The 21,859-nt window shown below is 43.1% G+C and overlaps 1 protein-coding gene and 1 long non-coding RNA gene across 2 annotated transcripts; one reads left to right on the top strand and one right to left on the bottom strand.

The window, feature by feature from the left end:
* Window positions 1–6,050: 6,050 nt before the first annotated feature.
* Window positions 6,051–15,694, bottom strand: LOC113129761 (uncharacterized). The gene is made up of 3 exons (XR_003295639.1): window positions 15,544–15,694; window positions 8,030–8,145; window positions 6,051–7,318 (listed from the first exon to the last, which is right to left on the bottom strand). It is a non-coding gene; the product is annotated as an uncharacterized LOC113129761 (long non-coding RNA).
* A 1,331-nt stretch (window positions 15,695–17,025) lies between these two features.
* Window positions 17,026–21,294, top strand: eif6 (eukaryotic translation initiation factor 6). Its single transcript, XM_026308070.1, has 7 exons — window positions 17,026–17,099; window positions 17,299–17,435; window positions 18,182–18,267; window positions 18,367–18,542; window positions 18,805–18,981; window positions 19,487–19,671; window positions 20,389–21,294. The coding sequence occupies exons 2-7, from the start codon at window positions 17,329–17,331 to the stop codon at window positions 20,396–20,398; spliced, it is 741 nt and encodes a 246-aa protein (XP_026163855.1). The 5' UTR covers window positions 17,026–17,099; window positions 17,299–17,328; the 3' UTR covers window positions 20,399–21,294.
* The last annotated feature ends 565 nt before the right edge of the window (window positions 21,295–21,859 follow it).

Consider the following 21,859-nt stretch of genomic DNA (forward strand, 5'->3'; position numbering starts at 1 on the left):
TCTTTCTCCTTCCCTCGCCCCTGCTCTCTCGCTCAGCTCTGAACCTTATTCTCTGAGCTCTCTGTCCTGCAGTAATTGAATGTGTTCACGCCGCATATCCGCGCAATTACTCGCTGCTGTCGAGAGCAATTCAGCACACGCAGCATTCAGCACAAATCGATGGTGTTCAATATCCTGCAGCGCTATTTTGACTCGGTGGGGAGAGAAAAAACAAAACGCATGTTTGTTTCTTCAGGGTGTACAATAAACATGGAACAAGACACTCGGCTCCTTAAGCTTGTACACAGTGCACAGCCTCTGTCCGCTGGGGGGGGGCCTCTGTCCGCTGGGGGGGGCCTCTGTCTGCTCGGGGCCTCGTGTAAGTTTGTGGAAACATGAATGTCGATTCAAAGAAAATTGCCTTTTGGACCAAACTTGTCTTTCTCTTTGTGTTTTCCAGCTCGTGTGTAAGAGTTTAAATAGAACTGCCTGGTTCAAGTAAAAAAAATACAACAAACAAAAAATAAGTGTTGCAGTTGCAGGTTTCCAGCTTCAGAATTATATAAAGGATCAATAATCAGTGTTTATCTCAGAGAAGAGCGATTGATGAGGCCACTGTGACGTTTATGATGCTGCTTTTACTGACCAACCCGCTGAAACACGACAGGTTTTATTGTTTTATTGTTATTTTGTCATATCAGACAGAGAAGTAGCAGAAGATCTTCGTGTCTGAGAAGCTGGAACCAACAAACACTTTTGCATGAACATAGTATATATTAGTTAATAATAGTTGATATTGTCAGAGGAGGAATTATTTATTCCAGCTCTAGTGACTGGACAGGACGTGCGCATCACGTGAACGTTGGAAAAATCCTCAGTAGGTTCTATTGAGTTCTAATATTGATGCTGGTGAACGATGTTCTTGTCGTTTTGGGAGGGAACCATCGATGATCTGATCTATTAGAACAGACCTTTGTGTGGTGGCACTGGGAGCTGGACCCGTTACTTATCCGTGACTGATTTCTGAGCTGTCCTGGTCTTTGTACCGCTGAGTCCTGTTTTAACTGGTCTTCCTTAGTTTTCTGTGGACTTTGCAGGTCCAGCTCTGGGTCTCACGTGTTGGTTTATTTACTCAGATGAAACTTTTGAGGAACAACACGTCAGGTGTGGACCAGGGGAGCAGAGGCCAGGTGAGGGGTCCTTGTGCTTGTGAAGGCGTCTCCACCTGACCCTGTGTGGTGTGCTCTGCAGACAGTGCAGCTCCAGGCTGGTTTACAGGTTGTCACTGGTTGGCTGTTTTGTTACGCTGTGGTTTAACATGTGCGATGATGTGAGGTAGATTTGTAGCTTTCTCTCGGTGTGGTCTCCCCTGGGGGGGGGGGCGTGTTCCACCGAGCTAACGAGGGGTTTCCAGCCCACTTCTCCTAATCCGCTTCACTCCGCCTCATCGTCATTGTCGTTCTCGGTGCTCTTTCATAAAACCCGACAGAGGAGCAGCTGGAAGCAGCTGCAGGTTTAGTGCCAACTCCAGTGTCGCTATCAGGTACATTCTGCTGGTTTTAACAGGAACAGGCAGATTAAACTGTTCTCCTCATGTTGCAGCCGCCGACTCTCTGCACTGATGCACTCGGGGATTAAGTGCCTTGCTCCAGGGCACTTCAGCGGTGGATGCTGATGTTGAGAGAAGTTCATGCAGCTTCTCGGGGGCGTTGAAGCCGATTGGCTGCTCGCTTTTTTAAATCCTAAGCGTTAATGCTTTAACCCCCCCACCCTCCACCACCACCACCCCAGGCTGCTTTGACAGTGAAAGACTCCTGTTCCCATCATCCTCATCAGGTCGCAGTGTTTTACAGCAGCAGTGACTTGTCAGACTTTTACAAAGGGGTCGGGGGTTTGAACAGGTAAAACCTTCTCTTCCATCACGTTTTACCTGGAAAAATAAAACAAAAAAACAACAGCACTTACACATTTAAGTCATATGTTCTGTAGTCAAGAGGCACCTCCACCCCCTGGATCCCTCTGGGAGAAGAGTCTGTGTAAATATATTTACTGAGATTTAAAGAAGAGGAGCAGTTTCCAAAAATGCAGTGTATTTCAGCAGATGTCTGTGGAAGTAGAAGAGGGGTATTTGGAAGTAAAACATACTGTAGTGGTTGCATTGTTGTTTATTCATGTTGCTTATGGAACACATAAAGACAAAATATATGTACATGAGGTTTTTAAAGGACGTGGTGGACGCTGCTGTCTACTGCTTTTCTGTTTGAAACATATTTATTCTACTTGTCACAGAGGGCAAAGGGTCCTCTGAAAATATGCCTCTTTTTATGGATATTGTACGCAGACCTGGGATAAACTCTGTGTTTCTCAGCGTCAGATTCCTCCTCTTTGACCATTTCACACCATTTACTGTTTCACGTTTAAAGAGGAGGGACGTCTGTCACTGTCAGTGAGCTGTCTGTAACACAGAGAATCTCAGTGCTGCTGGAGTTTAGCTTCATTTTCCAGTAAAAAAAAAAAAAAAAAAAGATGATACAGTGGAGCAGCTGATCTCTGCTCAGAGCTCGTTTTGTCCCAGGTCTGGTGATGTTCTGGTGGGTCTGGACAACAGTGAGTTGCCTTTAAAGGGAGACTTAGTGATCTGATATCTCCACCCCCAATAAGGTGACACTTGCCAGAGTTGGTGCTTCAAAAAAGTGAAGCGAAACAACGAAGCAGCTGCAGATTTGTCTTTGACTCACTGGAACCCAACTATAAATGAATGTGGTGTACTCAGCGTAGCATATACAGAACATAAAGACCAGTGGACTCTCTGGTCCTTCAGAGTCTGTAAACGGTGACGGCCAACATTGTCGTCTACAGGTGAGCACACACCATTGGAGGTCTACGGCTCAGACCCATAAGCTGAACCAGGTTCTGGATTCACACACATTACGCTGAGGACACCACACTCATTGGTGCTGTCGGTCTCTGGATGGGATCTGGACTCAGTGGCACACAATCACTGCATTACCAAGACTTGTTACAAACCATCCACAGGTTTCACGTTTGCCAGTCTCTCTGGTTGTTTTGGTCCAGACCACTACTTCCAGAAATGTTCCACAACTAAAACCAGATCTCTCTCTCTCTCACGTGTCAGGACAAATACCAGTAAAACCAGTACCAGGCAGCACTAACCGACCTCTGGCAAGTGTTACCTCCAGTTTGGAGCGTGGCTTCACGTGGCTAAGTCTTCCTTTAACTTGCCTGTTGTTGCCTTTAGTTTCTAATGTTCTCTTTTCTTAAAACTAATATATGTAGGTGAATGAAAACATATCAGAAGTAGTCTGGACAGACTTATCGAAGATATACTGAAGTTCTTTGGATAATATCACCACAACTGCTTCTTCTAGGGAGATTTTATCAGCTATAGCTTTAAGAGAGACTCAATTCAGTTTGTTTTTCTTAAGAAGAGAAAAAAAAAAGACGTCTTCTGTAAATACAGTTTGATTTTAATTTGGTTTTGGGTTTTTTGACTAAATGGGTTGATTATAAAATCAAAATGAAAAAAATCAAGACCTTGGCTCACTTCTTTAGATGCAAAATGATGCACCGTTCGTTTTGTTTGTGGATTTTTATTTCATTGAGTCATCATGTAGTCCTTTCCAGTCAGATCAGACTTCAGCTCATGTAAATAAAAAGACAGAAGAGCTTTTGGAGATTTTTGTATTTTGGTTTCTCTTGAATTTAAGGAGGAAGTCATCATCCTCTGCACATAGACCATTTTTATGATGATGCTTATATCTGATAGGCATGTTTACATTCATGACTTGAGAAATATTATTCTATAATTCCAGTTTTATTATTATGAGAGAAAGTTTTATGATTTAAAATGTTAACATGACTGGAACAGATATATTTTTTTTTTTCTACGTTTGCTTTTGGTTTTACTGTCTCACACCACTTCTATACGAATAACACCATGTTCTGTTAACAATGAAATGTCAATAAAAGTGGAAACTTCATTGCCTATAAGACGTCTTTAATTGTGTGGGTGATACAGCTGAGCTCATTTCTTCTCTAATACACAGCTTTACTTTCCAAACACGTCTTACACCACAGAACTAATGTTACTGTCGCCTGTTTTAAAACCCTGAATTTAGCAGTTTGCATCAAAGCTCAGACTCAAATCTGATTCTGCAGGTATGGAAGGCGTCAGTGTCCGTTGCAAAGAAACGTCCATGAATGAACCGTGTAGGTGCAGAACCTGCCTGAGATCCTGCACGTTTCTAAGTTTGCTCCTGTATCATTTAACCACTGATGGTTGTTTGTACTCCTGTGGCTAAACTGCAAACAGAAGCCGCTGATCACTAATTCTGCATAGTTTTAATTGTTAAATTACTAAAACCTAAACCGATAGAAGCGATAAAACCAGGACAGCCCACAGCAAACGGACTCACAAACAGTGTTCTTGTTTACACCCCCCACAGGCTCAAGTTAGAGAATCTGCAGTTCCCAAAGTTGCGAAGTGATTACAACCTTACAACCCAAACTGAAGAACAACAAATAACTGGAGGGACAAAATCCATTAATATGAACATTTACAGTTACAGCCACAGTTACACTCAGGATTTCTTTTTTTTTACATTAAGGTTCCCATTAATGTGTTTTTCTGAACAAATACTGTATCGTAAATTAAAATCTCATATAGCAGCTCTTTTCTTTTTGCAAGTTAAACACTCACACACATTATTGATTTGACTGGATCTAAATGATACTATATCTAATATCGGCCCCGACTTGTCTCTACATTTGTGTTTTGCTGTTTTCTGATGAGAGCCGGGTCCTTTGCATTAAGTCTTCAGTTCTGTCACCCACCCAGCTACCGGTGTTTTCCCTCGTGGTGCTGAAAAATAACATGCACATCATAGCTGCTGTGTCTTTCACTGGTCCTGATCCTAAACCAAACTCTGCAGGTTTTGAGGCCTCTGAGAGATTACATGCTGCATAAAACCACCAGATGTGCATAATAAATCTGCCTTGTGGTATTTTGCTTAAATAGCCCTTCAGGGATATATATATGTGAATCTCCTCTGGTGAGATACAATATGTTCAACCACCTGCCCAGTAATGGGACTGGACAGCACGGCTCCGATACCGATGCCTTCCAACACCATTTCAGTTTCATGGCAATTTAATGTGGTTTTGGAGCTTTCATGGGATTTTATTTCCTTTATTTTGGTCAAATAGATCATTTGGATTCTCTTTCATGCGTTTTCGTCCTCAGACCGTATGTCTGGAAATATAATTGTTCTAAATGGGCCAATGCATCACCATTTACTGGAGCTGAAGGGGCCCTGTGGAGGTTTCCCACCACTAGTGTCTCTATACAGTTTAATAAGTCGCCGCAATAATGTTTGTTCTAACAGCACGAGGACACACGTGCACATCACGTGCACACGGATCTGCTGCACACAGGTTTCTCCCTGTTCACTACGCTGTTTAAATTAACCAGGTTATATAAATCACCACACACAAGCTTTGTTTAACGTGTGTAGTTTAATTTGTGACATGCTCCTCACACTGTTTAACCTCGTTTTTATACTTTGATTCACTAAAGCTGGTGACGCACGATCATTTTACACCTGAGTCTGGCCCCAGTTTGGCCCCTGCTGTGACAGAGGACAAGCTTGTTGAGTTATGGCGACAACATGATTTGTCTTCTTAACATCAGGACAAACCACAATAGGGCCGAGGAGAAAAAGGCGCGTGCAGAAGCTGCAGCAGCGTTGGATATGTCAGCGTCTTGTTGATTTTATCCGTTTCATGAATATGTTTGTTAATAAATATGACGTTTATTTTGCACAGGCTGGTTTTCGGTGCCCACTACACGGTGGCAGCACGGGATCTGCCAACAGTACAGGTGGTGGTAAACAAGAAAAAAGGTTGTTTTGCAAACGTCAGCAAAACTTTTTGCAAATTTCCCATGAGGTTAGAAACAGTCAGCAGGTTTTTTTTAGGTCCCATCCAGTGTGTAGGATGTTTGAGACATTTACAGGGAGAGAAAATGGAAAAATTCAGTAGGCGTTTCTGTGTATCTGTTTTTTTTTCCTCCTGGTGTGCACTTTAATTTCAGCGAGACACAAAAATCAAACATCATTAATCTCTGGGAATCAAACAACTGATGTGGCTCAAACTCAAGCCTCATTAATTCAGTGAACAGTCGATGCAGAGATTTTAATCAGACCAAATATTATTCAAAGCAAGAAGAGAAACACAAACACACAGCTGTAATCAGCAGACCTACTTTCTGTAGTGACACTTTGTTTAGAGCAGACGAAGAAACACACAGTTAAATGTGTCGTTTCTTCTCACACTCAGCTTTAAACTGCTGCCGTCTCATCCTCCCGACCTCTTGGTCATTAAATCCATCAGTCAAATCATGAAATGCCAAATTTAGCAATTTTTTAATCATTTTTCTCTGTGAGTTTGGTGCGTTTGTTTTGCACAGGTTTACCAAGTCACAAAGACCAAGCGACACCTTCCAGCTTTCCTGGCTGGGTGGATACAACCAATTTCAGCTGCAACATTATATTTTCACAATATTCATCTTTTTGTCTAATTTGATTGTTATTTTGCTGATGACTGCAGAAGCTTCGTGCTTCCAGCCCTGGTCCTCTGAGGACACTTTGCTTTAAAATGGGAGTGTTTGGTGCAGTCGCAGCAGCCGCCAATTTTATGGCAAATTACACACTGGAAGTATTTCTCAAGCTAACCCTCCTGAAGTGGATGTTTTCACTGCCAGACTCCCCCATCTTTGCACGGTTAGTTTTAATCTGTCTGGAAGTTGACAACAGGTGAAGCAGTCTGGGTCTGGCTCCCCTGAAGTTTTGTTTAGGATTTAAGGGCATTTTTGAACCAGAGTCCAAACACTGAGGCTTTTTTGCAGAAGTTCTTCCAAAGCAACACAAGTTCTGTGATGATTAACACTGAATGTGGCTTTTAGGTTTATTGCTGCATGTTTTCCTGTCAGAACAGAAACAGCAGGACATTCACTGAGCTGTAAAATCCAGTTCACACCAACTTGCTCATCTTCTAACTTTTCATTATCGCTGCAGTGGAACGGTGAAGCAGGAACGTGGGGATTGATGTTGGACTTCCGCTGGGTCCATGAACGCGTCGTCTGGTGTCACAGGACAACAATTCAACCTCACCCGTGGTTTCACACCTTCTCGTGCACGTTAACATCTTATGTCCCATTATTAAGCTGCTGTTTAGTACCAGTTGGTGCATGCGATCATGAAACACATGTTGTCCACTTTCCTGTTTCCCATCCTGCACTGGGGCAGCTCCCCTGGGGTGTCTGTGGAACAAAGGTACTTTACTGAAATGCAGCAATTTGCCTCATTTTCACAGCGAGTGCAGTAACGTTCTGTTTTTTCTGACATTTATTTTTAGTGGTTTAAGACGAGTCTACCCTCAGAGGAAATCATCCTCAAAAAGACAAGTTCATTTTACCTCATTTTCAAAGTGTTTATTGGTAAATAGTTTTTATTTCTTACAACAGATTCTGGATGAATGTTCTTCCCTTTTCAGATGAAGATGTATTTGGATACTTAAGTAAAAGTACTGCAAAGGTACTTTTTATAAATACTTTTATTATAGTACTTAAAAGTGCAGACATCTTTTCAGCCTGACGTAATCAAAGTTTTAAAAGTATTGTTCAGCAGAAAACTGTCAAAACTGATGTATCAGTACTAGTGCAGTGGTTCCCAACCTAAGGTGTGGGCCCTTTCAAAGGGTCACAGAATTAAAGTGAGGAAAGTGGGACATGGAAGAAGAGGAATCAGCTTTTATCTTCATTTTTGGATTTTTTCTTTATTTTCTTTACTTTTGTGAGAAATATGGACTAATTTAACTTCTCTGGGACTTTAAAAATCTAAAAGTGTTTAGGGACAAAATATTTCCCTGACGTTGACAACTCAAACATCAGAGATGTGACAACAGGCCACAGATATGTACAGCTCTAGTTTATGAAGAGCCACCAGCCGACACGATGCATATGAGCACTGACCTTCAGACCTGGAGCTGTCACTCTCCACACGCTCGTCAGGTTTTTGCGTCTCCTCTTCTCTCTCCTCGCTTTTCCTCTCGTGGCTCTGTTCTCCTCCCATCGTCCACAGGTCACACCTGCTCACAGGTACAGGGACAAACGTTCAGTCTTAAACAGGAAACACTTCAGTTTGTTGTCTTCAATCTGAGGCAGTGTGTCTGAAGGTTGTGTATCAGCCAACGTCTGCTGAGCTTAAGCCTCTTTTACAAAGGTATTTTTAAAGATTTTGAGAACTGTTTACTGAACTGTTCTGCAGAAGAACCGAAACTCATTTGATTCTCTGGCAGCAGTAATTTACCGACTGAAAAGCTGCTGGAAATGTGCATGACTTTTATCTGCCACTTTAAGCCTGTGTACCTTCGGCTGTTGGGTTGTGTGTTTGCTGCAGGTTTTGTGAAAATGTCTAGAGAGTAAACTACAGTAGAAATTCTGGAGCTCAGAAATTGAGATGCTGCTGGAACCGTTTTAAAGAAGAGGTTCATACATTTTCATCTGTGTACAAGAGGTACTGGTCTCTGACTGTTCCTGCTCGTACTGGCTCTCTAATACAGTTCTAACGGAAGTGACGGGAGACAAGATCCAAAAGTTTCAGTGCATCTGTTTTTGTTGAGACGGTGACGAGACGTAAGCAGAAAATGGAAAAGAGAAAATAGCTGCTTTACATGACAAACTGCTGATGTTTCACTTCAGCTTTGGCAAAACTTCAGGCTGTGGAGTTCGTCCTACAGTACGGTTCTGAGATCTGTTCTCAGGATAAGCAGAACAGTTACAGAACAGACTTGGCGTCTGATAAGGACTCAGGGTTCAGACAGCAGCTCACAGCTCACGCTGGTGTGATGTTTTCCTTTTGCGCCCAATGAATCCCCATCAGATAAGATTTCACTTTGCTTTTTCTAACAAGGCGTTGACCCTTAACTCTGCTTTTCTGACGAGTCCTTTAATGTGAGCAGGAGCTGGCACAGAAAAGTCTCTGCAGCACGTGTGAGCTAAGACTCTTGATTAAAGGATGAGGCTGAAGTTGTTTTTCTTATTGTCAACAAATCCCACGAAAAGACTCTTACCGCTGTGAGTATCAGAGCCTGATGAAGCTTCTTTCTCCAGAAACTATGAAAATGTTCATCCACTGCTGAAAATAGTCCCCAACAAATGCACTTTCCTCCTGTTCGTCTGATGAAAAACTGAGTTACTGAGCATTTTGAAGAAATAGCACTTTTTATTTCCAGACTATTTTTAAGGATTTTGTCTTAACAGGCTCAGAGAGGACTCCCAGACCAGAGAGGACTCCCAGACCAGAGAGGACTCCCAGACCAATTCATGGCAATTTGTTCAAAAAACTAAACAAATAGAGGATAATGCCACCATTACCCTTTAATGTGTTAAAAAAACAACATGTGTTTGTCAAAACAAATGTGAAGGAAAGTCTGAAACTACAGAACCTGAAGAAAAACCCAGGGCCTCAGACAGAACAGGAGTCTGTCTCTTTGAATTCTGTCTGGAAAAAGAAAAAGAAGCGAATTGGTCCGGATGTGTGCAGCGGGGGTGAAACGAGAAGGAGAGGCCTGACGGAGAGGAAGACTGATGCAGACGGACGAGATCACACCCTCTGCCGGTTATCGGCCCGGACATCTCTAATCCCGACCACAATGATCCATCCAGGACGCCAATCCAATCAAACACAACACAATCAGTTTAGCGACACGGCCGATGGGATCATCTTACTCTGCTCAACACTCTGCAGGATCAGAGTGCGAGCCCTGAAAGCTTTCCCGCTGCTCTGTAATGCATGCTGGGAAATCACACATGACGAGGAGGCTTTTAGTTGTTTTCACTCTGAGGCAAAACCGGAAAGTAGAAGAAAACAGGGCTCAACTAACGACTGATGCTCGTTAATGATTCATCTGTTTCACAAAACGCCAGAAGACGAAGACAAATGTGTCTCAGCTCAAACCCCGAGAGGTTCAGTGACTTTAAGAAAGGAGCGAACCTTCACGGGGGGAAGCCGGAGGGTACGGGACTGACACTTTTAGTTGAATTAGTTAAAGCAATTGATTATCACTATTGATTCATTTGTGTCAATCAACTAGTCTGGAGGTGAGTTTGATTGGTTAGTCAGGAAAATGAAAAGGTGCTGCTGTAACTTCCCAAAGCCCAAACGACAACACGATCATTTTATCACAACAAATAAAGATCATAATCATGGTTTCTGATTATCGTGGTGCAGATCTGTGACTCGCTGACTAATTACTCTGCTGTTTCTGAGACGATCCACAAAAAATAAGGAGAATTTTGTGTAAGAGATGATGTTTCAGTCTTCAGATTTGCCTCGGGGTCAGGGGACGCACCGACCGAACTGATTAGCTAATCAATGAATCACTTCAGCGTTGCTGTGTGTGTCCATTTCATTATTCGTTATCCGTCTGCCGGGACCTTTCTGGAGTAAACAGGAACAAAATGCTGCTGAATAATTTCACGCTTCCCAAACTGATTTCATTCGCAGCTCAGTGACAAATGGAGACTGTAGCCCGAGTGTCAATAAACTAGTAGAAGTAATGGGTGGCAGTAAAGTAGGGAGCATGCCTTTTAAAATGAGAAATTAACTGCCTCACAAATGGGTAATGGCTGCTGGTTTCTGGCCAAACTGCGAAGCAATAACTTGTGATCATTTCCACATAAAAATGGATTATGGGCCTGTCCTGCACTCCAGACCTAAACACACCATCAGAGGGAAACCGTCTGCTGGACTGACATGGAACCGTAACCACAGCGGGGCTCAGGCCAGGGGAAAATACGGATGCAGTGACCCGAACGATGACATGAACATCAAGTCTAGCGTGATCCGAAAAGGTTTCTCAGGGAAGGGGCGAGGATCTGGTCTTAAAAAGTGTTACTGACAAATATGTATTCCAAGCACTGGAGCCAAGGGGCCTAATGAGGACTCTCTATCAGGGAATTGATCTTTTTTTTTCATGGCTTCTAACTTTTTAACAGACTGTGATGCAAGTGAGCCCCATTTCAATATTAGCGAAGTCCATTATAGAACTAGATGGTTTGGGGCCTTCAGCTCCAGCTTGGGTGGATTTTGAGAAAATTAGGACCTGGACAGGGACAACTAAAAAGGCCCTGACTGATCTAGGGTCTCTAATGTTGGTTTCTTTTAAAGACGATTTTGGGTGTCCTTGTGGTTATTCTGGATCTTGTTGTTCTATGTCTCTGTGGTCATTTTAGATCTTGTTCTATGTCTCTGTGGTCATTTTAGATCTTGTTCTATGTCTCTGTGGTCATTTTAGATCTTGTTCTATGTCTCTGTGGTCATTTTAGATCTTGTTCTATGTCTCTATGGTCATTTTAGATCTTGTTCTATGTCTCTGTGGTCATTTTAGATCTTGTTGTTCTATGTCTCTGTGGTCATTTTAGATCTTGTGGTTGTTGTTCTATGTGTCTGTGGTCATTTTAGATCTTGTTGTTCTATGTCTCTATGGTCATTTTAGATCTTGTTCTATGTCTCTGTGGTCATTTTAGATCTTGTTGTTCTATGTCTCTGTGGTCATTTTAGATCTTGTGGTTGTTGTTCTATGTCTCTGTGGTCATTTTAGATCTTGTTGTTCTATGTCTCTGTGGTCATTTTAGATCTTGTTGTTCTATGTCTCTATGGTCATTTTAGATCTTGTTCTATGTCTCTGTGGTCATTTTAGATCTTGTTGTTCTATGTCTCTGTGGTCATTTTAGATCTTGTGGTTGTTGTTCTATGTGTCTGTGGTCATTTTAGATCTTGTTGTTCTATGTCTCTGTGGTCATTTTGGATCTTGTTGTTCTATGTCTCTGTGGTCATTTTGGATCTTGTTGTTCTATGTCTCTGTGGTCATTTTGGATCTTGTTGTTCTATGTCTCTGTGGTCATTTTGGATCTTGTTGTTCTATGTCTCTGTGGTCATTTTGGATCTTGTTGTTCTATGTCTCTGTGGTCATTTTAGATCTTGTTGTTCTATGTCTCTGTGGTCATTTTGGATCTTGTTCTATGTCTCTGTGGTCATTTTGGATCTTGTTGTTCTATGTCTCTGTGGTCATTTTGGATCTTGTTCTATGTCTCTGTGGTCATTTTGGATCTTGTTGTTCTATGTCTCTGTGGTCATTTTGGATCTTGTTCTATGTCTCTGTGGTCATTTTGGATCTTGTTGTTCTATGTCTCTGTGGTCATTTTAGATCTTGTTGTTCTATGTCTCTGTGGTCATTTTGGATCTTGTTGTTCTGTCTCTGTGGTCATTTTAGATCTTGTTGTTCTATGTCTCTGTGGTCATTTTGGATCTTGTTGTTCTATGTCTCTGTGGTCATTTTGGATCTTGTTGTTCTATGTCTCTGTGGTCATTTTAGATCTTGTTGTTCTATGTCTCTGTGGTCATTTTAGATCTTGTTGTTCTATGTCTCTGTGGTCATTTTGGATCTTGTTGTTCTATGTCTCTGGTCATTTTGGATCTTGTTCTATGTCTCTGTGGTCATTTTAGATCTTGTTGTTCTATGTCTCTGTGGTCATTTTGGATCTTGTTGTTCTATGTCTCTGTGGTCATTTTAGATCTTGTTGTTCTATGTGTCTGTGGTCATTTTAGATCTTGTTGTTCTATGTGTCTGTGGTCATTTTGGATCTTGTTCTATGTCTCTGTGGTCATTTTAGATCTTGTTGTTCTATGTGTCTGTGGTCATTTTAGATCTTGTTGTTGTATGTCTGTGGTCATTTTAGATCTTGTTGTTGTATGTCTCTGGTCATTTTAGATCTTGTTGTTCTATGTCTCTGTGGTCATTTTAGATCTTGTTGTTCTATGTCTCTGTGGTCATTTTGGATCTTGTTGTTCTATGTCTCTGTGGTCATTTTGGATCTTGTTCTATGTCTCTGTGGTCATTTTAGATCTTGTTGTTCTATGTGTCTGTGGTCATTTTAGATCTTGTTGTTCTATGTGTCTGTGGTCATTTTAGATCTTGTTGTTGTATGTCTCTGGTCATTTTAGATCTTGTTGTTCTATGTCTCTGTGGTCATTTTAGATCTTGTTGTTCTATGTCTCTGTGGTCATTTTGGATCTTGTTGTTCTATGTCTCTGTGGTCATTTTGGATCTTGTTCTATGTCTCTGTGGTCATTTTAGATCTTGTTGTTCTATGTCTCTGTGGTCATTTTAGATCTTGTTGTTCTATGTCTCTGTGGTCATTTTAGATCTTGTTGTTCTATGTGTCTGTGGTCATTTTAGATCTTGTTGTTCTATGTCTCTGTGGTCATTTTGGATCTTGTTGTTCTATGTCTCTGTGGTCATTTTGGATCTTGTTCTATGTCTCTGTGGTCATTTTGGATCTTGTTGTTCTATGTCTCTGTGGTCATTTTAGATCTTGTTGTTCTATGTCTCTGTGGTCATTTTAGATCTTGTTGTTGTATGTCTCTGGTCATTTTAGATCTTGTTGTTCTATGTCTCTGTGGTCATTTTAGATCTTGTTGTTCTATGTGTCTGTGGTCATTTTAGATCTTGTTGTTGTTGTTCTATGTCTCTGTGGTCATTTTAGATCTTGTTGTTGTTGTTCTATGTCTCTGTGGTCATTTTAGATCTTGTTGTTCTATGTGTCTGTGGTCATTTTAGATCTTGTTGTTGTTGTTCTATGTGTCTGTGGTCATTTTAGATCTTGTTGTTGTTGTTCTATGTCTCTGTGGTCCCCAGCAGTTCAAACCCAACAGATACGTGGTCGTACGGCTTCATCTGAGCTACACCTGCTTCCTTCACGCTTCATCCCAATCAGCATTCAGTTGCGTCGCCTCATTTCCTCCCCTGCCGTCTGTGCGGTTACAGCCGGAGAGCGAGTCGGTCTAAATATAGCTCCACTTTCTTTCTCTCAGATATTGTTTGGTTTTGACTCGAGCGCCTCTTATCTGCGCCGCTGCCCTCTTCAGCTCCACACAGACCTACATGTGACCCACACTGCTCCGCCTCCTCACGTCTTCCTCTTTCTTTACTCTTCTTCAGATGTTGGGAAAACTTTACCGACAACAAACACCCTGTGTGTCTATTTTATCTTTCTTTCCCTCAGTAAATGAGTGGAGTCCGCCCGCTAGGAAATAATTAAGATAAATAATCTCTCTCCGGCAGATTAATTACACCCTATCTGCAGTATTGATTTGATTAGACCCGGAGTGAGTTTGCCTCAGCGTTTACTCTTCCTCCACTTTCAGGAATGAGTATCACTAAATCAGGGCCGCATGTTATCAGCTGCTGGACGCCAAACTGGACGTCACCAAGTGGAGCTGCAACAATTAACTGATTAGCTGATCTACAGAAAGTTAAAGGCTCACTACTTTGTTAATTGAATAGTTGATTTAAGCAGAAACGCAGAAAACTTGCTGCCCTCAGCTTCTTAAACGTGAAGTTTGTGCTTTTTTTTTTGGCCAATCGCTATTTTATTTGTGATATTAAATCTGAAGAAGCAGAAAATCTGCAGTAATCGCAGCTAATTTAAAGCAAATTGTAAAAGAAGCAAAAGTGCCATGAATGATTCAGCTTTTTGAGACTAACGTACGAGCACTTAGGAGAATAAGATCATCAGACTCTGCAGACGTGGTCTTGTTGTAAGATGTTGGCCCGGTCTTGACCACACACCGTTTAATCCTGTGACTGAGAATAGATTATTTAGGAACGTGCAGAATCAATGCATGCTGGTTAGTCTCCACTGGGGCATGATGGGAAAGACCTGGCTCTCACCTGATCGAAGATCTGATTGGTTTGATCAACAACATGACATTTAATTGGAGAGGTTTTGACTTTATTAGTCTTTGGCACCATGAAGGTTCATGGATTAACCATAAACACTGATCCGATCGGCCTCATTAAAGGAAGCAGCCACTGATTTTCTGTTGGTGTTATTGAAAGACCAACAGCACCAATGGATGTGTGTGAGTCCAGAACCTGGTTCAGCTAATGGGTCTGTGCCGTAGACCTCCACTGTTGTCCACAAACTATTAGAAACCCAGCAGGGAGCCACACCGCTGACCTGGCTCACATGGTTCTTCCTCACCAACAATGGGAGGCCCGTCTGTTTCCAAAAACCAGCTCCAGACTCTGAGAACGGCCGTCACTGTTTACAGGCTCTGAAGGAACAGAGGCCAATAAGCTGAACCAGGTTCTGGATCCACATCCACTGGTGCTGTCAGTCTCTGGATGAGATCTGGACTCAGGAACACACACACACACACACACACACACACACACACACACACACACAGAAACTGCTGTTTGTTGACATTGTGCTCTAACGGGACCTGAGTGTGTCACAGGCTGTTGAAACGTTTCGAGCTGCTGCAGCGTTTTAGTCTGATCCGGTCTAGTTCTTGTCAGTCGAGCTCAGTACCGTTACCGGACTTGTTTACAGCACCGACAGCTCCGCCTACAAAGAGGAAGCGACGGAGACAGGCTTGTGTGTGTGTGTGTGAACAGTAATCAATGTTATCCCACCTAATCGACCCCCCGGTTGCCTATGAGTCCCGTCCGCCTCTGTCGGTCGCAGGTCCCGGTCAGTCCCGGTGTTTCCAGGCAGAGTTTCTCCGGAGCGACGTGTCTGCGACTCGACGCCCGCAAAGATCGTTTATGTATGAGGAGGGAACACTCCGTTAGTTATATCCCAGCCGCCACCGTATGGCCGTGGAGGGCTGGTTCAGCAGAGGTGGAAGAAGTACTGCGATCCTTTACTGCAGTAAAAGTAGTAATACAACAAAAAGGGAATGAATATCTTATAAGGGTCCTGGATTCAAAATGTTACTGCAGTCAAATACATCAGTATCCAAATGTACTTGAAGTAAAGTAAAAGGAGTTTTTAAAAAGTACTAATCTAATGTTATAACTATTAATATCTTAGTAGCTTATCCTGCTTGTGAGGCAGCAAAAACACGAAGGAGGGATACCTCCTAATCGTTCACACACTCTTGGTCCACTCTGGTTCGTCACCCCCTCCCTCCCACCTGCTGCAGTGACGTCACACAGGTGGAGGACTAATGGACGTGTCAACAAATAAGACGTCACGCGGAGCGGCCGACGTGATTGGCTCACAACGTCGCTCCCGGTGCTGCGGGGGGACAGAGGAGGAGGCGGCGGCTGCAGTTGCTATGCAGGTCCCTGAAGAAGGAAGGAGGTCTGGGCTGTTTTAAGATGTTTTCCACGGCTCGTGCACGCGCACCGATACACGCACGCGCTGAGCATCTGGGTTAAAAACATCAGCAGATGTGAGGAGGCAGCAGGAAAGAACCTGGAGACAAACAGCCTGTAATAGCAGTCAGGGCAACAGTGGAACAGACAGTCAACAGATTCCAATGGAAACAGTGTTCTGGTCTTCATTACTTCTCAGAAACCAAGCAGCTACTCTAGACGATCAATCACTTAGTGGGTCAACAAACACTTTGTATTAATTGGAAATGTTGGTAATCAGTAATAACTTCTCAAGTGGAGTGTTTTTCTGTAGTCTATCTATAAACCTGATGTTTTTAGTTAGTGTCAAGATCAAGATCCCTGAGCTTTGGACCATGTGCTTTTTAACGTCACACCCCAGACTACTAATGAAATAACAACCAAAATAATAAATAGGTAAAGAAAAGAATCTTTCTGGTGCAGCTGCAGATCACTCCTGCCCTGCAGTTTTACTACTTTACTGTAGTTTTCTGTTCTAAACCACAATGGACAACAGATTTATTTTGTCTGTAGAAAAATCTGTTTTTGTTTGTTTGTTTTTTCCTTCTCCCTCATTTTGTTATTTGACTGAAAACAATAACATTAAAAAGATGCAATAAAAGTAAAAAATAAAAGGTAAAAAACTGATTCAACGACTGTTTTAATGTGTTCTGATACAACCTATATAATCTATGTAGGATATTGATTCATATTTATACTCAGTAAAAGTTTTTGAGGGATAAACAAATAATACGCATGTACGTCATTGCGTCATCACGCTGACCCTGAAGCGGAAGTGAAGGACGTGAAGGAAGCAGCACGCGTGTTCGGAGGCCACGAACGTCTCTCAGGTAATTTTCTGTTTTCGCTAAATGTGAGCGGTTAAAAAGGAGACGTCTGTGTTTTGGTGATAACACGTGTGTTAATCTGACACGTTGGACTGTCAGGCTGCTCAACAACTAACTTTTAGTCAGCAGCTAGCTAGTTAGCTAGTTAGCCAGCTAGCTGCCGCTAACGATTCGGTAAATAAAGCTTGTTCCTCTGTTCCAGGATCAGAAGTGAACCCTCCTCTTCGTCATCATGGCTGTGAGAGCATCGTTTGAGAAAAACAACGAGATCGGCTGCTTCGCCAAACTGACCAACACGTACTGCCTGGTGGCCATCGGGGGCTCCGAGAACTTCTACAGGTGCGTTCTGGCTCCTCACACACCTGTCCCGTGGCTTTAGCTTGGTTTAGTCGGCTCGGGTAGCATGGAGGCTAAAAACGAGGCTCCGCTGGGCTGATCCCAGTTGAAGCTCCGGTGGCTGATGCCATCCCGGTGTAACATGTGTCACATGGAAGAAAGAGGCAAGAACAAACATCCTGGGGGCCAAGTGGGATTAGGGAGTACAGGCCGACTACAGAGCCAGGAGGGTTCAAGTTTGGTGTCAAGAACAAATGTTAATCCATTAGAGCAGCACAGCTTTGTGGCCGGATGGGTAACTATCAGGATGGGTTAACCAGCTGTGCCTGGTCCAGTTTCTAAACTATGACCCCACATCCACAGCAGGTGGATTTATTCAGCAGGAACCTTCTGAAAGGAGCGATGGGACCACATCGGTTATTTAAGGTGTTTCTCCTTCACCTGGACTGAACATGTTTATTCAGACTGGTCTGTTGCTTTGAATAGAAACATCTTTGTCATTGTAACATGTACATTGAAATTGGATTCATCCTTAGACAGCGCCAATAAATATAAAACAATAAATAAACAGTTATAAAACAGTATCAGAAGGAGTGAGAGAAATATTGTCCGTTCAGAGCTTCCGTAGAACGTTAATCCATAACCACCAGTGAAGACTGAAGTAAAGTGAAGATGCTCTTTGTCACTGCAACAAAATGTGTTGATTTATTATTTACCAGTTGTCTCTTTGTGTTGTTGTGTAACTGCAGTGTGTTTGAAGGAGAGTTGTCAGAAACCATCCCAGTGGTTCATGCATCTATAGCAGGCTGTCGCATCATAGGGAGGATGTGTGTGGGTGAGTACCACCTGGAACACACACACACGCACACACACACATACACACACATACATGAATGTCTCTTCTGGGTTCATTTTCTCTTCATCCTGTGATCAGGGAACCGTCACGGCCTCTTGGTGCCCGTCAACACGACAGACCAGGAGCTGCAGCACATCAGAAACTGCCTGCCGGACACGGTGAGGCTCCAGAGGGTGGAGGAGAGGCTGTCTGCGCTGGGTAACGTCATCGCCTGTAACGACTACGTCGCCCTGGTCCACCCCGACCTCGACAGGGTGAGACACCTCTGTGCACCTCAGCTGACCCGCACGTCATTTTGCTAAACCACTGAAATATCAAACATTTCAATGTTTCAGCCTCACTGGTGTCTGTTTTAATTAGTTGCCGTGCCTTCATCGAACCGACGACAGGCACAATCACACATTGGATGGGAATCTGATCTAGGTCCACATATGCAAGTGGCCCAGATCTGATCTGAGAACAGCTGGTTTGTGCCACTTCAGTGGGAAATGTGACTTTTCCTCTTGGTCCCTTCAGGAGACGGAGGAGATCCTTGCAGACACTCTGAAGGTGGAGGTTTTCCGTCAGACAATAGCAGAGCAGGTCCTGGTTGGTTCTTACTGCGCTTTCAGCAACCAGGGAGGCCTCGTCCACCCGAAGACGTCCATAGAAGACCAGGACGAGTTGTCGTCTCTGCTGCAGGTTCCTCTGGTGGTGAGTGACAGGTTTGACAGCGTTCCTGCTGAGAACCAGTTGGTGCACTTTGTTTTTTCTTCCTGTTGGACACGTTTCTGTTTCAGTGTCCCATGAGCCAGATGTGTCTGTGGGTCAGACATTTACTCAGTCGAAAACGGTTAAGTCTGAGGATTCACACTAAGAAAGTGAGTCTCAGGAATGTTTTCAGTTTCTTCTCTAGTTTTGGTGAAATTATGACCAGGGTGTCATAAGGAGGCGGTCTGTTTTATTTTCTAAACAAAAACAAAGACCAGCCTGTGGGGCGTCCTGCACACAGTCCACAGTGCTGGACCAGTGGGAGACTGGACATGAGTAAACCCAGTTATTCAGCGTCTGGTTGCATCAGTCAGCAACACAACAAAATGAGTTGTTTATTCTATGAGGAGTCTGCAGCTGCTCTGGCAGCACCACTGTAACATGCTAACACCAGCTGGTAACCATGAGGCGAACTTGTTCCGTACCAGTAAGGCTGACTTCTGTTCAGGCCGGCACAGTGAACCGGGGCAGTGAGGTCATCGCGGCGGGGATGGTGGTCAACGACTGGTGCGCGTTCTGTGGCCTGGACACCACCAGCACCGAGCTGTCGGTCATCGAGAGCGTCTTCAGGCTCAGCGACACGGCACAGCCCTCGGCCATCGCCACCAGCATGAGGGACTCGCTCATCGACAGGTGATCAAAATCTGGATAACCCCAGTTCTAAAGCTCTGAGAACATTAATTGTTCCCAGATTATCTTTTTTTCCTTTCGCCTGATGAACCAGTTGTGTGTGTTTGGTTCATTCACAATATAAGTCGATTAAATGAACAGAATTTGTAACAACACATCTTTTGTTCTTGTACTCACACACACACACACTCACACTCATCCTTAGCAACATTTGTGACTCATTAGGGCGTTTTCATAACACACCGCCAACACACACACACACTTTTCTCACAGCCTGAGAAATGTGTCTCTGCAGTTTGAGGCCCATCATCTTTTGGGTTCACCACCGCTGTCACTCGTTTTACTACCTTTACACACACACACACACACACACCTGATTATCTGCCCTTTTGCTGCTCTTTACTTGTGGTACTTGTGTATTGTCTATGTTTACACAACCTGTGTCGAAGGAACGATGTAGGAATTTAAAACAGACGCAGGCTGATCGTCTGTGTCGCTGTGGGCTTCAGTCGGGGATGAGTTACTGAGACTCACTCAGCTGCATGTTCCACTGCTCTGTTTGTTCATTGCTGCCTCTGCTTTCTGTTTCCCCGGAACTAAAATCAGTTCATTTAGGAGAACAGTCAGTGTGTCCTCTGTCTCCTCTGGAAGTAACAGGAACATTAAACCGTGAAAACCTCGGTGATCTGAACGTCTCCTCTCTGCTCTGTTTCTCCTCAGCATGTCGTAAGCTTCCTGCCGCCAAGGAGCTCTGCTGTGGTTCGCCTGCTCTCACACATGAAGCCAACAAGCTGCTGGACATCATCTCTCAACTTGAAACAAATTCATCTGCACAAACACCTTTCTCCCACTTCAGGTCACAGCGCCCTCCTGCAGCCTCTTCATTCTCTACCTTTTGTTTTGTGTTGTTTTTTTTTTTGGTTTAATCTCTAGAACGTTTCCTCTGGTCACCTCATTCATGTTTCCTGCAAGAAGAACAAAGCTGTGCATCCACCACCTCATGTCTGGTTTAAGCTGGCACTGGTGGAGAACATCACTTGTCCAGAAACTTAGAAGTTGCTCATGTGCTGCTAACTTTGAAGTCTTGCTAGAAGGTGAAACAGTTACAGAAATGAGATGGTGTGTGTGTGTGTGTGTGTGTGTGTGAGAGAATGAATCCAGTCACTTTTATTTCTGTGCCTGTGTCATTAAAGAAAGTTATTCATGTCTAAACTCTGGTCTGGGTCTAATCGTTAACCCTGCTGGGTGAAGGGGGTCAGCTGGATCCCCTCTTGCAGGAGGAACAGGACCTGCTGCTGCTTTTCTGTCAAAGTGTATGAGCTGAAGCTTCGGTTTGTTTAAAACTTAGTGAAAGTCTAAGAGCGACACTTTGTCTGAAGAGGCACCTGATGAACTTTGAGCAGTTTGAGCTCTGAGGTTTGAGTTGATGCTGTGATGTCCAACACGCTGACAGTCACAGCACAGTGTGATCAATACACAGGGGGGTGGTGTTTACATGGGCCTGTCTGAAGGAAAAGCAGCAGATCTGATGTGATTCTGGTCTTTCAGACTGGGAGACGTCGGTTTTTCTCCGTGAATGTTTCTGTACGATCTCACTGTAAAATAAAATAAATCACCCTCTTTTCACTGGTTTGATTTTCTTTTGAGGTGTCTACAGATGTCCAGTCCGATCAGAAACGATCGCGGTGGAATGAAGACGTGACGATTAATTGATTGATCTTTTCAGTCTAAATCAATGATTTCTCAGGCTCCAGCCTGTCTCTGCCCTTAGCCTTCTGTGTTTTGTGATCAGCATATTTCCATATTTCATGTTCTGACCTTTATAGACCAGTGGGCTCATGAAGAAAATACCTGCAGATTAAACTGATATACAGTAATGTGAGAATGTAAACAGTATTAGAAAGTAACGTCCATTTAAAGTACCATTCTTAATGTACTTTAGTACTTATGTTTTATGCTACTTTTCACTGAAGTATTACATTTACTCATGACATTTGTTTACCAACTGTAGTGTTTTCAGATTCATTTTATTTGTATTTGTATATGACAGTTTAGTTTTCTCAATCATCTGAGGGCCCCTAGGATTTATCTTGACACCCTTTAGTGGGACCCAACCCCCAGTCACAGGGGACATTAAGAAGCAAAGTACTTTCAAGTATTTAAATTTACAATTTACAATTTGCTGATACTT

Source organism: Mastacembelus armatus, chromosome 5 (genome assembly GCF_900324485.2).
Source record: "Mastacembelus armatus chromosome 5, fMasArm1.2, whole genome shotgun sequence".
Classification (NCBI taxonomy): domain Eukaryota; kingdom Metazoa; phylum Chordata; class Actinopteri; order Synbranchiformes; family Mastacembelidae; genus Mastacembelus; species Mastacembelus armatus.

Coding starts and splice junctions, on each gene's coding strand:
- eif6 (XM_026308070.1), top strand. CDS start 17,329: ATGGCTGTGAGAGCATCGTTTGAGAAAAACAACGAGATCGGCTGCTTC. Junction 18,268..18,366: donor CATAGGGAGGATGTGTGTGG/GTGAGTACCACC, acceptor TCCTGTGATCAG/GGAACCGTCACGGCCTCTTG. Junction 18,543..18,804: donor TCCACCCCGACCTCGACAGG/GTGAGACACCTC, acceptor TGGTCCCTTCAG/GAGACGGAGGAGATCCTTGC.